This window comes from Nilaparvata lugens, chromosome 2, assembly GCF_014356525.2.
Source record: "Nilaparvata lugens isolate BPH chromosome 2, ASM1435652v1, whole genome shotgun sequence".
Taxonomy (NCBI): Eukaryota; Metazoa; Arthropoda; class Insecta; order Hemiptera; family Delphacidae; genus Nilaparvata; species Nilaparvata lugens.
In genome coordinates this window covers 9,629,335-9,648,529 of record NC_052505.1, presented here as the reverse complement: position 1 = coordinate 9,648,529, position 19,195 = coordinate 9,629,335, and the positions used below count along the sequence as shown (strand labels likewise).

Here is a 19,195-nt window from a genome sequence, read left to right as displayed (position 1 = left end):
ATGTACCATACTTTACACTACTCATTAAGTTGTTTTGTAGAGTAGACTTACTTCTTTAGCATACTTAGGCTCCGGAGTCGGCCTATTATTCCAACATTATGATCATTATTCACGATGAAACTGAAAATATTTAAAAAATTTCTGTCAAAAAATGAAATACTGTATTGTTCTCCTGCTTCGCCATTTGAATTTTTGTTGATATGCTACTCAATATTCCCAAATGTGTTTCATGGACTTTCAGTTACAAAAACAAAAAAATATATTTATCTTCTTTATTAGACTATTATTATCTCTGAGGATATCTTTATTATTGGACTCGGTGGTTCGAAACCCACCTAGAACTATGGGTCCATCCATCTCACAATCTCTCATTATCATTTCATTTCATTTATTCATAGACAATAGATACAATGCAGGTAAAAACAACAGGCATTCGCCCAAAACTGCTTTAAACCTTAATTCGGAATACACAGTCTAGAGGTTATGTAAATGATAACTTAATTCACACACTATTTTACTAACCACCTAATGACTTACTAAACACTAACTAATTAATAATACGCTCAAAAAACAAACAAAACCTACTCTAGAACATGGTACGCCGTAGTGGAGTAGGTCAATTTCCATACAGAAAAAAACTAAACAAGTAGAGGACACATTATAAGATTTTTTGTAACTAACTATTGTATGTAATATCTTAATTTATCTAATATTTTGTGTAATTGATGTTGTAGTTTTAGTTTTTTTGGGAAATAAACATTTATTCATTTTGAGTCCAAAAATGTATGTACTACAATAATAAGGGATGTGTAATAAGGAATGTATCATCCCTTACATTACACACGCACAAGTACTGTGGTCATGTGATCTCCCTCGGTTAAAAAGAAATTGAATAAACATTGACTTGTCCTGCAAAAAAGTACAGTATTGAGTGCTTTGAATGGTTTTCTTTATTAATGCATTCAGAATAATAAGATGATCATAGTTGTCGTTGCAAAATTAGGAGTGTGATTTCCACTATTTAACACTACCTAATCACAACTAGAGTGGAAGAATGAATATAATACAGTATATTAACTCTATTTACTCTTTTCATTTGACTGCCATTGACAATTTTGAGATGAAGATGCCAACTTTATTCCTGAAATTTTGAAAATAAAACTCATTTTTGTACATTAAAATAATTCATCCAGTATTCTTTCTACCTTATAACATTAATTCCTGATTTAATAGGCGTTTGCGATCCATTCTAAAAGCTTTGTGAAAGTGAAGACCTAAAAGACATACCTGTAATCTTATTTCGGACTTTGTAGTCTTATTCGGGAGAGAAATAGCTCAAGGTAACCTTACTTTTCACTCCCGATCGATTTATCCCATTGATATTCTATTCTTGTGAGAATAAAGATTTGTGGGAAAAATATTTGACATACGATATTCACCATACGTATAGCGGGGAATCAATACTTGTAAAAAATACAGATAGTTGCGCGAGGCTTCTCTTGTTTATTACCTCAATAATAATCCTCTTCCAATAGTGGAAGAAAATTATTTTGAAATTGAATCTTCTATTGGCAATAATCTGTTGAAAATTGGCCGATCATTTCATTCGGTGGTTGGATGGAAGCACTCTATTACCTCTTCCTCGTGCATTAAGATATGTAATACAATTATTTTTGTGGTAGGACGGAAATATGCTGTTTCATCGATAAAAAAGATTGGCCGTAAAGAATATTATTGAAGTGATCTATTGATTGTTTGTTATTTCTCAATAGATGAAAGGTCACGGAGTCGATGTTTCAGATGATTGATTGACTGATACTTTTGTTCGCAATATCCCAATTGGTTGCTGCACTAATAATTACAAGTTTTCTCCAATAACTATTTAAATCTATTCAAACAAGAATATTCTTCTCTAGAACACTGATATCATTCTCTCAGAACAGAAAAGCATTGTATTGTAGCAGAAGCAGAACATTTCAAGATTTATGATCTATTCACAATGTAAAATCTATTTTTTCGAGTGTGTAAATTTATTAGTGTTCAAGAAATTTTCCATCAGTCCAAAAGTAATTTTTCTTACTTGAAAAATCTATATATATAAAAGCGAAATGGCACTCACTCACTGACTGACTGACTGACTCACTCACAGAACTAAAAATCTACCGGACCAAAAACGTTCAAATTTGGTAGGTATGTTCAGTTGGCCCTTTAGAGGCGCACTAGGAACGGATTTGAAAAAAAATTCAAAGATACGCCCAAAATCTGCGTTTTTCCAGCGTTTTTTAGCGTTTTCTCAGCTCTATCGAGAACAAATGAACAGAAAATGGTCAAATTTAGTACAGAAGCTCAGCTAGGGTGTAATAATGTTGTGTTAGAAGGAATTTGCAATAACGTCAAAGATACGCCCAAAATTAGCGTTTTCCAGCGTTTTCTTGCTTTTTCTCAGATTTATCGAGAACAAATGAACAGAAATTGTTCAAATTTAGTACAGAAGCTAAGCTAGGGTGTAATAATGTTGTGTTAGAAGGAATTTGAAATAACGCCAAAGATACACCCAAAATTAGCGGTTTTTTGCATTTTCTCAGTTATTTCATCAAGTAATAGACAGAAAATTTTCAAATTTTGTGATGAGGTGACTTTTATATTTCATCAAAGATACGCCCAAAATCAGCGTTTTTCCAACGTTTTTCTCAGCTTTTCTGAGTTTTCTCAGTACTCTGACTTTCTGATGGAATGAAGCATGCTCAAATGAAAAATGCAGGCGAGGGAAGCGAGCCCGCTGATCTCATTTTTGGACGATCCAGTCGGGAGTCCAGGGGGCGGAGCCCATGGCTAGACGGATACGGCGAGAGAAGCGAGCCTGACGGCTAGTGTTTAATAAAACGGAATTGCAAAATGTTTATCCTACTCTCGTTTTTATTAAGGTATGGAATATATGTTGCTCTGTGACTACTACTACATCCTGAACATTGATCATTTCTTTATTATAGCCATATCTTTTCAAATTAGTAGCCTTTTGAAATTTCACTGATGAGTTGCGAGTCATAAAAAATCTAGTTCTCTTTTTTATGAAATTTCACTGATGAATTGCGAGTCATAAAAAATCTAGTTTTCTTATGTAATTTCACTGATGAGTTTCAAATCATAAAAATCTAGCTCTCTTTCTTATGAAATTTCACTGATGAATTGCGAGTCATAAAAAATCTAGTTTTCTTATGAAATTTCACTGATGAGTTGCGAGTCACTAAAAATCTAGTTCTCTTTCTTATGTAATTTCACTGATGAGTTGCGAATCATAAAAAATCGAGTTTTCCTCCTTATGAAATTTCACTAATGAATTGCGAGTCATAAAAAATCTAGTTCTCTTTCTTATGAAATTTCACTAATGAATTGCGAGTCATAAAAAATCTAGTTTTCTTATGAAATTTCACTGATGAGTTGCGAGTCACAAAAAATCTAGTTCTCTTTCTTATGAAATTTCACTGATGAGTTGCGAGTCATAAAAAATCTAGTTCTCTTTTTTATGAAATTTCACTGATGAGTTGCGAGTAATAAAATATCTAGTTTTCTTCCTTATGTAATTTCACTGATGAGTTTCAAATCATAAAAATCTAGCTCTCTTTCTTATGAAATTTCACTGATGAGTTTCAAATCCTAAAAATCCAGCTCTCTTTCTTATGAAATTTCACTGATGAATTGCGAGTCATAAAAAATCTAGTTTTCTTCCTTATGAAATTTCACTGATGAGTCGTTTTAGAAATTCTTGAAAAAGTTTTTATCTTGACAGAAATAATTTCCAGTCTCCTACTTGGGCTACTTATTTCTATAATCTAACTTTTTTATGTTTTCAACAGTGATTAAAATGCCAGAATGCAAGTGATCTAGTTAGTCTGTGCGTTGGTTGGGAGATCAGAATAATTTGTATTGCCTGAAGTGAAGTCCAATAATTATTTAAATCTATACAAACAAGAATATTCTCTAAAACACTGACTGATATCATTCTCTCAGAACAGAAACGCATTTTATCGTAGCAGAACTTTTCAAGAGTTATGTTATGTTAATCTATTTTATCAGGTGTGTAAAATTAGTAGTGAAGTGAAGTGAAGTTGACTTAATCACTATTTCATACCGGACAAAATGCGCTACAGATTTGTTAGGACGATCCTATTCACTATTGTGTGGATTGCAATTCTGCTCTTTATGCCAATGATTTTCTATTCCAATTTACAAGAACGTAGCCGTGAAGTGGAGAAAGACACTAGTGGTATAATTGGTTCGAACAGGTATTTACCTCCACAGCCTCCCGATACAATGGATAATACCACCCTTCACAGAAGAAATCATGTAGTCAAGGTAATTGTTGAGTACATTACTGTCAACCCTAAACTTGTACTTCTTTGCTTGCAAAGTGGATTTGTATCCTGTTTCATAAAAATTGAAAGCTCGAATTCAGTGTGCATTTCTGTCAATGTTAGTAGACAGAACAACTGTCTACTAAATTTGCATTTCTATCACTTAAAAGTGTTGTTATTTGCAGCTTGTTGCTTTTTCGGAAAAAATTGGTTGCTATTTTTCTAATAGATTACTATCAGTTTAACTATTCTATTTCCATTGAATCACTATTATTTATTAGTGATTCTGTTTTGCTACTATTTTATTTTATTCAGGAAATCGCAAAATCAAATCAATTATTGAGAGAAAATTAATAGGATTAAACCCAGAAATGTTTATGCAATTCTTTTTTTGATATATTATATTATAATTATATAATATATATTATTATATTTGATGCTACCTCTTCTCATATTTATCACTATCAATCTTACACAGTGAATAATAGAGGAAAAATCTATAAGCTTTGAAAACATTTTAATAATTATTGTAAACATTTCATTTATTATTATCTCTTTCTACAATAGTGCGTGGCTTCTGAAATTATCTAATAATTCAACGTAACAGACTAGAATTAATTAATGTTTATTTTTCAATAAATACAAAGAAGAAAGTACGTTTTTACCGTTTTACATGAATAGATCGCTTGAATTATTTGTCCATGTGCGGGGATGCATTCGAAAATGTAAAAAATATCCAAAAAATTAGCAGGCTTTTGAATAAACGTCTACCTTATGTTCATACATCATACAGTCTATTAATAAAACTGAGCCGATAAGATTGTGTCTTTCAATCAAATTTCAAGTAGGAGATGTCTAGAGTATACCTGTTATTGTTACTGTATGTAGACATTCCACCTAATCAAACGATCTATGATTTACAATGTATGTGAAAGAAAATCTTTCAGATGTTGAATTAATACCACATTTAAATGTTTTGTTCAACTATTGTTTTCAGATACAACAGTTAGTTCAACTTTCTTTCAAATGTTGAGCATTTAAAGGGTCTCAGAATACCTTCTCATATTATATTATTATATATTATCATCACATTAGTAGGTGTTGGTTCCAGACTTAAATTCCTGGTTCTAATACTATCGTGTAAATTTTTCATATTCAGTAGTGGTCTTTCAAGTCTACCATTTCATAATCCTGTGATTTTATTGGGTTGTTTCTTCTACTAATTAAAACTTGGTGATGATTAATAATCATTGATTGAGATATTGAATTATAATATTATATTTTTTATTATTTTCCAGATGATGAAGCATGCATGGGATAATTACGTGAGGTATGCCTGGGGAAAGAATGAATTGAAGCCTATCAGTCGGAGAGGTCACACAGCGAGCATATTCGGATCGGCGAATCTGGGAGCCACCATCATTGACGGCCTGGATACGCTCTACATAATGGGGCTCCACGAGGAATTCAAACAGGGTCGGGATTGGATTGCAGAACACTTAAATCTAGATGGTCTAGTAAGTTGGTTTTTCTATACTCTTTTTCGGTATAAACTATACATTATAGTTTATTAAGTAAGCTTCTTAAGAGCTCTTTCTTGATAAGTCAGCGCATTCCTTGAAGGGCTCGACTCTTCAATCCCGAACAGTACTGCACTGAATAGTAAGAAGCTGTACACGTAGTGCCAATATGAAATAATAGTCCAGTCAAATGATCATTTTTCAGGAAACAGCCACTAAAGAATTTTTCTCGACGGTTTTATATGTATTTTGGGGCGCTGAATTCGAATCTGATATTTGCTGACACGCCAGAACGCGGCTTCACCGCCAAAACCCCCCAAAATTTCGGATTTTTTTTTTCAATTTTCCCATTTTATCTCGAAAACCTTGAGTTTCTCAAGAAAAATCATTCTCTACAAAAGTAAAAAGAATAAAATTTCCAATAAAGTGAGTGGTCGAGCAGGACACTACCATTTTTGATTCCGGAGCTACGAATTTTCAAAAAAAGATATTTTCTGAGGGTTTTACAAAATTATGCAAATTCACCACTTCAAAATTCGTAGCTCCGGAATCAAAAATAGAGTCCTGCTCGACCACTCACTTTATTGGAAACTCAAGGTTTTCGAGATTAAATGGGAAAATTGAAAAAGAAATCCGAAATTTTGGGGGGTTTTGGGGGTGAAGCCGCCCTCTGGCATGTCAGCAAATTTCAAATTCGAATTCAGCGCCCCAAAATACTTAGGAGTCTATAGAACCTTCGAGAAAAATTATTTCGTGGCTGTTTCCTGAAAAACGACCATTTGACTGGACTATTATTTCATATTGGTACTATGTTCTGAGTGTACAGCTCCTCTATTATTCAGTGCAGTACTGTTCAGGATTAAATAGTAGAGCACTTCAAGGAATGCGCTGACTTATCAAGAAACAGCTCTTAAGAAGCTTACATAATAATAAACTCACGGTAATTGTAGCACAATGATCGATAATACTGCATTCCCCCCCCCTTAAGTTTTCAGTCTTTACATGTTGATTTGTGTACAGACCAATTTTGCCTCCACGCAGAAGTTTAGATCTCATATATGAGCATCATCCTCAGCAAGAAAAATAGAAGAAATTTTCATTTCAGGAAATTATTACTGGAAAATAATCACATCTCTGCTTCCTGTTATTCAGTTTCATTTTTGAGGTTCTCAAAGTTACTTAGTTCTTTTCCTAGTTACTTGCTCGATATGATTGTGAATCAAAACGAAGACTGATTTCGGCGAAATGCCTTCAGTCGTCCTTGTCTTCAAAGTTTCAAAGCTATGGATTTTTCGAGAACATCGCTTGAAATTTGTGCATAAAAATATCGTAGAAGTTTGTTAGATTCACACTTGCCGATTGTCGGCCGACACTACAAATTGTCCTCAAATTGGCAGATAATCAGCTGTTAGTGAGAATTAGCCAATCAGAGATCTGATAAATAAAAGTGGTAGACAATTGAAATTTGTGTTTTCATCATGGTAAAGTACCACAACACAACCAAAAGGCAATCAGAGGACATTTCGGAAGACAAACGGTGGGTGAGGAAGCGGCCGTTGGATGAAGAGGGGTGATTGTATCAAATGATAAGTTTATTATTCATCGGCTAAAACAACAAATACAATATTTTGAAAAGAGAAAATAGGATATTGCCCAAAACTTGTATTAAAATTCTATTAAACTAAAAAAAGGATAAAAATAAGATAAAAAATAGGATATTGCATTGCCCAAAACTAAAAAAAAGGAATAAAATTGGAAAAAAGGAATAAAATAAAAAAAATAGGATATTGCCCTAAACTTCTTAATCTCAAATAGTCCAAATATTATGTAGGTTATGTTCATATTATTTCTACACCAAATCATTAATTTTGAAATTATAAATCAAAATTGAGCAAACAATTTAACATTTAGATAAATTGTTAATGAAACTTCGAAAGAACAGATATCGGAATGAGAAAGACGTTTCAAAATATTTTTCCCAATTATTTTTATGACTATCATCAATAAGTTATATCTATAATAATATAAAAATATGACGTGCCCCTCGTTCTAGTGATGTAGGAAGTAATTTGAAATGAAAATTGGATTCAATTATGTATTTGCAATCATTCATCGAAACACTTGTATAGGTTTTCAAGCCTCTTCGACATTTATTATTGCAATAATTCATCGAAACGCTTGTTTAAGTTTTCAAGTCTCTTCGATATTATTTGATATTCAGCTTAATGTATGCTTTATTATATTGTGGCAGAATAAATTGTGTGTATGTTTATGAAATGATGCGCTTATTTTGTTTGCAGAGCTCAGATCTGTCGGTGTTTGAGACTAACATCCGTTTCGTGGGAGGCCTGTTGACGTGTTTTGCGCTAACTGGCGACACAATGTTCAGAGACAAGGCCGAGCATGTGGCGCAGAAACTGCTTCCCGCATTTCAAACGCAAACTGGCATTCCCAATTCTCTCATCAACATTAAAACTGGGGTGAGTCAAACTATGCAAAAATGCTGCTTCAGTATTGAGATGATAGTCACATACAGTCCGGGTCCTGTAGCTTTGCCTATCGGCGGAGGTCCACTAGACTACAATACTACCCAAACAAAAACATAGAAAATAATTGAAAAATTCCACGATATAATAATAATAATCTATATATATAAAAGCGAAATGGCACTCACTCACTCACTGACTGACTGACTCACTCACTCGCAGAACTAAAAATCTACCGGACCAAAAACGTTCAAATTTGGTAGGTATTTTCAGTTGGCCCTTTAGAGGCGCACTAAGAAATCTTTTGGCGATATTTTAACTCTAAGGGTGGTTTTTAAGGGTTTAAAGTTCTTTTAGCATGTATATTCTTCTTATTCCAATATCTTAAAATTATAATTGAAATGCCCATACCATATGTTGATATAGAACTATAATCTAGAGAGAGTACCTCTTCGAAACAGTTGTTCTGGTAACTAAATTAAAAAAATTGTCAGGTTGGCATTAAGTTGAGTTGACTTTGTTAGGTTGGCACCAAGATGAAGATTGAAATGCATTTATCCAGGACCTCCTAAATACCAATTTATCCAATTAGCCAAAATTAGCGTTTTCTCAGCTTTTCTGCGTTTCCTCACCTTTTTCAATAATTGATGGAAATATAATTATTTAAAAAAATTCAGTACACAGGTTTAGCTGAGGTGGAAGAATTTTGTTCGCCAAAGATACGCCGATATAGTAACAGGTGTTTTTCGAGATCAAATTGGGTACAGAGGTTCCGCTGAGGTCTACATGCAGGCGAGCGAAGCGAGCCCGCTGATCCCATTTTTAGACAATCCAGTCGGGGGTCCAGAATTCGGTCAGAGGTTCCGCTGAGGTCTACATGCAGGCGAGCGAAGCGATCCTGCTGATCTCATTTTTGGACGATCCAGTCGGGGGTACAATCAAGCAATTAAAACATAAAAAGTACAAAATATCTACAATACAATAGGTTTATGGAAAAATATGGAATTTAATTCTATTGGAAATTAACCTACTCAACTATGGGAAACCCATGTACTAGAGTAGGTGACAATATCGATTGTCAATAAACAATTTTAACATTTAACATTTTTTTAAATGTATCTTTCCATAAGCAACAGATGCTCTTTTGTATCTTCTCAAAAGCAACGTGTTACAAGGAGTATCTTTTTTGGAGTTATGTCCTTTTAGCACAACACAGTTTACAGTCATGATCCTGTTACTTTGCCTACCGGCTTATACTTCAAAATTTTCAGTGGAAGCCTATCAGCTGACATTCGTTCAACATGCTCTTTCCATTGTTGGTGATACGTTGCTATTCTCTCATTCATGAAGAATCTCTGTGTGTAGGGAGCTTCCTCCATCTAGGGATCTAGGGTCTCTGAAGCCTGATGTTTTTGCAAAGCCGTGAATATCACCATAGAGAAACAATAGCGTAAGTAGATATCCCATGGTATAGGGCGTTTATGTCGCAACTTTTACTGTTATCTCAAGCCGATTACTGTTGATTATAGTCGAATTTTACTGTTTTGTTGGGGTGAGAGTGTATGAACGGCACAATATGAGAGACTACCAGTGTCACACAGCTTCAAAGGAAAGAATTACATGAACTATGGGCTTGAGATAACAGTAAAAGTTGCGACATAAACGCCCTATACCATGGGATATCTACTTATGCTATTGTTTCTCTATGTCACCCCTCGAACCATACCTAGCCTGTACGGTATGCCGTTTCAAAGTCACCGAGGTGAAACTACGGGACGTGTACTGTACTCCAATGTTACAATGAAGCTATTGAATAACGCTGCTTCAATATTGAAATGATAGTTACTTCAATGCAACAATGAAACTATTGATGCGGGGTTTCAGGCGTTTTTGCACTGGTGGCGGATGAATCGGCAGTGAAGGCAACTCTCCGATTGGCTGATTGGGTTAGTGTTCGGGAATCAGCTGTTAATCAGCCAATCGAAGAGCTGCCTTCACTGCCGATTCGATTCTGCCACCAGTGCAAAAACGCCTGAAAAACGCTTCATGTTGCTTGGCCCCTAGTAGTACAGGCCCTCTGTAACTAAGAAGAATATAATCTTGCTACTATTATATGTTTTGGTTTATATGTAAGCATGTAAGATTTATTACTGTTTTTGAAGGAAATATTTTACTACAATATTTTTGGGCCCCGGTTGAGTATCCTATCATGATTAGGCGAGTTACCTAACTAAAATCAGTCAGATCAGTTATAACTACAGTGATGGCCATGTATTGGTACAGTACTGTACCGGAAACACGCACAGCGATAAGGGATGGTTACCTATCTATTGGTATACTACCGTATCACTTGTTTCAATTATATTAATCTGTAAAGCTCTTTGATAACTTAGAACAGAGATTCAATCTATTCCCCTGGATAGAAAGAAATTACTTTGCTTAGGATTGTTCTGATCTCCGGGCGATCTTAACTTAACTGTTAAGGTAACATACATTTCATTTTCCAATCTCTGTAACATACATAAATATATTGTAACATATATGAATAAATAACTCGAATCTTATCCTATGAGTTGTAGGTTATTTCAAATTCAAATCTATTTATTTAATATTGGAACACATTTTATAATGGATTCCAGTCACTTTATGGTTGCATTGTATGTATAGTAATGATTTATGGTTAGCTACCAAGTGATTTAGCAATTATGTTGGTAAGTCCATAAGTCAATTTATTATGATTTATAAATTGTATCGATGAATGAATGATTGAATGAGTGAATTGATTTTGCAGGCGAGCAGGAACTACGGTTGGGCGAGCGGAGGTGCCAGTATACTTTCCGAGTTTGGTACTCTGCATCTGGAGTTCAGCTACTTGTCGGATGTGACCGGTGACCAAACTTACCGCTCCAAGGTTGACCACATACGACATGTGATTCGCTCCTTGGAGAAACCTCGTGGCCTCTACCCGAACTACCTCAATCCCAAGACTGGAAACTGGGGTCAACGTGAGTTTCTGTCATCTTCATATCATTCGAGTAGGACCTCTCAGAAGTCAACATTTGGAATACTCTGTAATATCCCATTTTTCTATATAATGGAACCTCGTATAGTACATTTCAAGATGCCGCTCAAAAATTTAGTATTACGAGGTCTGTTATAAATCGGGGTGTACTACATCGAGGTCAAATGTGAACTATATCTGTGGCTTGGTACAAAAACTATCTATTTCAATTGATGTTCACAATGACATATTGATAGCTCTTGCACCAAGCCTCAGATTTATAAGGGTACATATTCCACTGTATAATGACTGGGTTAGATTCGTGGGAAATGCACTATTTTGGGGGTTTATTGATTTATTCTGATACGGCAAACATGTACTGTTACGGGGATGGAGGCCAAATAATTAACTATCTAGGGGTCTTTATAACATTGAGCTATATGGATGTTTCAAGGGACTGTAGAACAAATGTACTATACCGAGGTTCCACTGCATTCTATAGGTATCTGACCTTGACAAAATCTTATTTCTAAAGGTGCGTACAGATATACGCGCCTCCAACACGCTCCGCAATAGCCCCGATCTAGGAGCTTGCCAAGCTCGACCTCTGTTACACGCTCTTCTCGCGTTCCACTCTTGCTCCCCGGTCGATCATCAATCGATCTGCTCGAGTGACGTTCGATTGCGGAGCAGAGCGAAAGTCTGTACGCACCTTTAGATTCATGCAAAATTTATTGTAGTTTCAGATTCATTACTCGTGAACTAAAACTGCAAGTTGTACAGACCAATAGGCTACATTATTCAAAGGAAATGGAATTGAATTATTGAGTTGTTTGTAACTCGAGATGTCGCTAAGGATTTGCACCTTTATTTATCTCTATTCATCATCTTCTTCATCCTTCATCACTACGCAATATATACAATAATACAATATTATTTGTATAACCTCGTTTAGACTATTTTTTTCAAAATTAGGGAGAGAAACAGTTTTGGATTTATCCTGTAGATTCTCTTCCAATCATTAATTTGATGTTGTAATTGGGAAATGATTAAATGAATAAATATGTTGTAACAAAATCATTGACTTGTAACGAGTGTGATGTTTGTTGTGTTGGCTTAGATCACATGACAGTGGGTGCGCTGGGGGACAGTTTCTACGAGTACCTGTTGAAGGCGTGGATCCAGAGCGGACGAGAGGACGGTGAGGCACGCCAGATGTACGATGACGCCATGCAGGCTGCCATCACTCACATGCTGCGGACGTCGCCCTCCGGACTGCAGTACTTCTCCGACTTGAAGTTCGACCGGCTCGAGCACAAGATGGACCATCTCGCTTGTTTCATAGGTATCACCAACAAATATACAATTGAATAAGATCAATCATTAGGAAAGAAACATCAGAAACAACTTCTGACATAATTTACTAACACACAATCAAATCAATGATTAGCAGAGAAACAACTTCTGACACCATGCACTATTAGCTAGAAAGAAATACAGGATTGCAACATAAGCTCACTATTCTATGAAATAATTTTCATTTATGGAAGATTTTATTAGAAATTTCAGTCAACCAATGTTGGAATATTATTACTGTATAATAAATATTTCAAATATTCGGCAACTATATATAATTTTCCACTTATAACTACTTATAATTGTTGGAAAGTTTTATTCTCGAAATTTCCTCATGCTATTTAGTTATTCGATCAATATTTGCAGTAGAAGAAGTCCTTAGTTCTATTATATAGGTTTCATTGGATATTTCAAAGAATTCATATACAGTGATAATTCTCATTTACACAAATATCTTATGATTCCTTTGACAACTGGCATAGCTGTCATCAATCATCATAACACAGATATTGTAATTATCTACAATCATTTGCATTTCACACTTGAATAAAGAATTAATAAAACAATATAAAAGCTTGTAGTATCCTTTTATTAAAACATTTTAACGACTAGTTTCGACTATTGGTCATTTTCAAGTTAGAATTAAAGTTAAATTGTAAATGTTGGTCATTGAACTTTCATTTTAACTTGAAAATGGCCAATAATCGAAACTAGTCGGTATAATGTTTTAAAGTTTTAAAAAATGTTTTAATTGAAGGGTACTACAAGTTTCTATATTGTTTTTATTAATTTGAATGAAATAGCCCAAATAAGTGAAGTGATTTTTGAATAAAGAACTATTACATTTGAAAAGTACAGTTGAAAAATATCATAAACAACACATAGATTTATCTCTTGGGATCGTCGATACAATTTATTGCAGTGTTGAGTTTCACTAATTTATTTTGATGTTCCTGCCAGGTTAGCCGAGTCGACTAAACCTGGCCACTAACGACAGGACATGTATGATGAATATGTGTGTACACACAAATCGTCATAGATTGTTGTGTCATTACAGCGAAAGGCTTCGGACAAAATGATTGGAGTTTAGGTCTTTTTATCTTCAAGTTTTTGTTCATTTTTTATTCTCTTCTGCTTTATTCAAGGTTAAATTATTTTTGTATCATTAAAATATGTAATTCTCTAGTCGTTTATTTACTGTTATGGCTTGTTTATTTTATGTTAGAAGCTGCCGTCGTCTTCTTTGGTCAACAGCCGTTAAGCTGGTTGGTAGCAACTCTCCAAGCATCTCTGTCATCCGCCATCCTTTTGAGGTCTCTGTAGTTGGCACATTTCAGATCCTTCTTCAGTTGTTTTATGTACTCCTGTCTTGGCCTTCCACGCGCATTCCTTCCCTCGATTATTCTTTTTGTTAGACCCTCATGTCGAAGAATATGATCAACCAGGTGTGCTCTTTTCCTTTTTATTCCTTTCAGTAGACAACCTCAATCTCTAACTCTCTGAAACACCTCTTCATTCGTTACCTTCTCTCTCCAACTGATCCTCAGCATTCTTCTGTAGCACCATGTCTCAAAACCAAGCTTCACTTCCGTAGATTGCAATTGTCCTTAAATACGTTCTAAGCAACCGTTTTTTCACCTCAAGACTCGATATTTTTTGCAGTCAATACCCTCTTTTAGCTGCTGTCACACAGTTATTTTTTGTTCGAAGCCTCTCGTTGATGTAAAAAACATGCATGATGAACATGTGTGTGTGTGTGTGTGTGTGTGTGGTGTGTGTGTGTGTGCATGATGAACATGTGTATATGTGTCGTTAGTGGCCTGCCTTACGTAACATTCTACGTGTTCGATACCTGACGTGAATGGCTGTGGCTTATATTTAGGTCTACAGGCAAAAAATCACTGTGCAGGTGAACTTTTGAGCGGTTGTGAGCTCTTTCGGGTTAGATTTATTCGAAGGCTGTCGGTCTGAGATTCGTATCGGACATGTGAAACTTAACGTTAGTGGCCAGTCTAAATGTGCTAACAGAACGAGTTGGTACTTTCAGTTTCGATCGATACTTTTCAGCAGTACATACTTGACACATTCAATATGTGAGGGGCCTAGATGCAAAATTCACACTCCATTTTTCTAAATTTTTGGGAAACCGCAAAAACTACTTCATAATGATAAAAAAGGATATTGTTGCAAGTTTTTTTTCAAGCAAAGCTTGAAACCATACCAACTACTTGCACACAGCTTCAATAAGTTGTTGAATTGAATAAAACAGCAATTTAACTTCAAAATACACAAAGTGTGATTTTTGCAGCAAAATAATTTGGTTTAATGTGAATTTTGAAGCAAACTTACATGGAGAATGTAAGTTTTGTACCAAAATAGATGGGATACTGGCATGATGAATATAGATGGGGAAATGCGGGCATGCGATTTGCTGAATACCTAAAAAATAGAAAACTATTACCAGCTTCTCATCAATGTTAATGAGAAAAAAGTCAGTAATATTTGGTTCCCTTGGCTCTAGTTTTTTTTCTAGGCAGCCGTATGTGAGATTTCAATTAAGAAACATATTCAAAACTATGCTGAAGCACTTAAAGGCTTTAGCTTACAAATTCTTACCTTGATTTTTTTGCAACATTTCGCTTCCACTTATCAAGAGATTTTTTCTTCTTTCTAGTTAGTCCAGTAGAAATCTTGACTTGTTTTCCCATTGAATTCCTCACTACATAGATATTGAACTAATTCAAAATAATAATATAACAAATTAAAGTGGACGATCAAAACAATGTTGCTGAATCTAACCAACAAAAGTGCAGACCTGCATACGAAACAGAGCAGTGAACTGAGCACACCCATGATGCTTTGCAACCTCCACATGCCCTGTGATTGGCTTAACTGGAGAGTGTGAATTTTGCTGCAAAACTTCTACTGGTAAATGTGACTTTTGATCCAAATCGTGATTTTCAATACCATTTTTAGGTCTGTAAAAGTTACTTTTGCTACAAAACAACCAGACAGTCTGATTCCCCTTTAAAACACGAACACAGTCATATAGTCACACAGTTTATACGAACACAGTCATATAAATAACTCAATTTCTCAAAAAAATGGAGAATGTGACTTTTGCATCTAGGCCCCTCATGTCTTTAAATAACAAAATTTTTGGCATACAGTATTTAGTTTTTGACCTATTAACGACGGAACTTGAGTTTATGGCCGAGACCATTTTAGGAGTTTTTTCAGCTGCCAACCTAATCAGCAATTGGAGAGTATCATGCCCTGCTGACTCTGAAAACGCCTAATATAGTCTTGTCCATAAACTCAAGGTCTGTCGTTAAAATGTGAAATAGTTATTTGTGCAACTAGTGCGCACCGAAAGAAACGTTTACGCACGTGCCGTAGGCGAGTGCGGAATAATGGTTTCTTGAGTGCAGCAAACGAACTTTGCGCACGTATTTTACATTAAATTTTTCCTACAGTTACCATTGAATATGAAAAGTGGGTAATTATGGGTAAAATTCCCTGAAATCCATGAAATGTTTTTCTAATCAATAAAAACCTTAATTCATTTTAAATTGAATAATAATAATTAAATTAATCAAGGCGCATAATGGCAAGGCAACGCCGTTCTTCACTGCCATATTATAACGTGGACCACAGTCAGTGTTACCAACTTAATTTTGATTTTCCTGCACTGGTGCTGCATATAACCTACTAACTATTTTGCGTTGTCATGCTGCAAATCTGGAGTACGCAAAGTACTCACTTTGCGCACTAGTGCGGAAAAGTGATTATTTGCGGACTGCAATCAGTGCACAAATGGTCACTTTTCAAGGTATCTGTAGGAAAAAATAAATATTGTACTTTGAAACAAAAACATCGCCTTTCACTAGCAGTATGGTAGAAATTTGTTCGATCGTAGAGTGTCACATGAATTCAGACTGATTCTGTTGCAACTTTGCAGGCGGTCTACTTGCACTGGGAGCGAATACAATGAAAAATCAGATGTCGGACAAGTACATGGAGATAGCGGCCAGCGTGACGAACACATGTCACGAGTCGTACATCCGCACGAAGACGCACCTGGGACCCGAGTCGTTCCGATTCACCGACTCGGTCGAGGCCAAGGCGCTGCGGTCGTCCGACAGACACTACCTGCTGCGACCCGAGGTCATCGAGTCCTACTTCTACATGTGGCGACTCACCAAAGACGAAAAGTACCGCGATTGGGGATGGGATGCTGTCGAAGTGAGTTCAAATCAAATCAAATAGTTACAATAAAATATAAATCTCAGTACCCTTTATTTGACAATATTTTTCGGACATTCAGACTTGAAAATGGCATTAATGCCCGAAACATGTTGTGATAAAATAATTTAAAAGGCACTGAGATTCATATTTATTTATATTACATTACATTAAATTTATTACATTACTTAATCACAACATCAAATTAATGATTGGGAGAGAATCAACAGGATAAACCCAAAACTGTTCCTCTCCCTAATTTTGATAAAAATAGTCCAAATGAGGTTATGAAAACACTTTTATAAAGATCACAAAAATTTACAATCCAAATATACATTATACTAAAAATTTTGTATCTCGGTTGATCAGAAAGATGAAACAAATTATTATTACACTTGAAAATCCATTAATAAATTGAAAAATATTAAAAAACTTGATAAATTTGAAACCAGAAAAATCACAAAAACATTCACATTGCCTTTTATATTATAAGTAGCCGTAAAGAGAAAATACAGTTACAATAAAGTATGTTGTACATAGCACACAATAATAACGGATGATAAGTTATTTCATATTGCGCTAAAATACATCATTATAAAGTATCGAGCTAGGCAGCTAAATTATTAATGTACCGTGAAACTTGCGTCCACCTAAGGGTCCTTTCTTTATGAATTTATTAGCAGGTTACCCGTGCTCCGCAAGGGTCCAATCGAATACTTGACAAACTGAAAACTCGATCTACTGAAATCTAGAAGAATTTAAAACAGACCTATAACCATCCTCGATAAATTAACAATCAATATAGCCTACAAAATTTCAAGTTTATCAGTTGAGTAGTTCAGACATGATGATGTGTCATTCGTAAATTTTCTATCCCGTACGTGTTAAGCCAATTGTTTCCTTTATTATATTATAGACTATCAGGTAACCCGTACTCCTCAAGGGTCTATTTTAAAACTTGAAAAACTGAAAACTCGACCTTCTGAAATCTTGAAGAATTAAAAATAGGCCTTTTACTATCCTCGATAAATTAAGAATCAATATACAAAATTTCAAGTTGAGTAGTTCAGATATGATGATGCGTCATTCGTGAATTTCCTATCCAGTATGTGTTTAAGCCAATTCTTTCCTTTATTATATCATAGATTACTTGACGTAATTTGACGTGATTCGTGAATTTCCTGTCCCGTACGTGTGAAAGCCAATTCTTTCCTTCATTATATTATAGATTACTTGATTTAGGTAAAGGAACGGACTCACCGATTTGGTCCACAGATTGTCCTTGAGTCGTTAGAGAATCGGATTTGTATCAGCAACACACTCATCTCAATTCGAGTTCATTTATAATTTATCACAGCCGAGTTTACAATTTTCACTATCAAGTCACGTCCGCTCACTTTTATCTGATATAAGCGATTCATGCAAGCCGAGTGTCCTAAAGTAGTCTTTCCGGAAGAGTAACGTTGCAAAAACTTCCCCTAAGTTGATAGAGGTGGGGGTACAAGCACCCTCAGTTATAAGTGAGAAACAATAAATAAGAATCTCAACTGGTGTGACCCCGGCTTTATTCCCGAATTGATGTGGGCATTCTATGGAAACTGAACCCGCGTCCTTGTATACTTCAACCTAATCACGTCTCCTCCGTTATTTCTATATCATGCTCATTCTTCCTTATTTAATGGCAATAAGCTATTAATATGCTATTCCTATTTTTGTATTGAATTGTATCCCCCCCTACACACAGATGGATAGTCTAGTAGGGGAATTCCAAAATGTGTTGTATATTGAATTTCTTACTCGTGTATTATGTTTTTTGGAAATAAACTGAATTGAATTGTTTTTCACTTTGTGACGAAGGCCTCAGAAAGGACTACCATAGAATCTATTCTATAAGTGGAACGAGAAGTGAATGTTGCCTATCTAGTAAATACGTTGGAAAAACAAACTTACATTAGCATAGCAGCCAGTGTTGTAAAATTACCTATAAATTGAATAATTTATATTTTACAGGCGCTGGAGAAGTATTGCAGGACATCAGAAGGCTACAGTGGATTGAAAAATGTTGACGTCGAAGATCCAATGAAGGATGATGTACAACAAAGCTACTTCCTAGCTGAAACATTGAAGGTGAGAACTAATTCATTGTCCCGTTATCAACTAGATTGGAGAATTTCATGAAATTTTTAGACCCTAGATATACTAGTTGAAAAATTCAATATATTTAGGGTATTCTGC

At 35.1% G+C, this 19,195-nt stretch overlaps 1 protein-coding gene across 1 annotated transcript in view; it reads left to right on the top strand.

The window, feature by feature from the left end:
• LOC111050759 (mannosyl-oligosaccharide alpha-1,2-mannosidase IA) overlaps positions 1–19,195 on the top strand; it is a 101,649-nt gene that overhangs the window by 71,972 nt on the left and 10,482 nt on the right. Inside the window, exons 2-7 of the mRNA XM_022337113.2 lie at positions 5,651–5,869; positions 8,173–8,352; positions 11,150–11,363; positions 12,480–12,704; positions 16,677–16,960; positions 18,971–19,087. Of these exons, the coding sequence (XP_022192805.2) occupies positions 5,651–5,869; positions 8,173–8,352; positions 11,150–11,363; positions 12,480–12,704; positions 16,677–16,960; positions 18,971–19,087 (1,239 nt within the window). The remainder of the gene's footprint in view (positions 1–5,650; positions 5,870–8,172; positions 8,353–11,149; positions 11,364–12,479; positions 12,705–16,676; positions 16,961–18,970; positions 19,088–19,195) is intronic.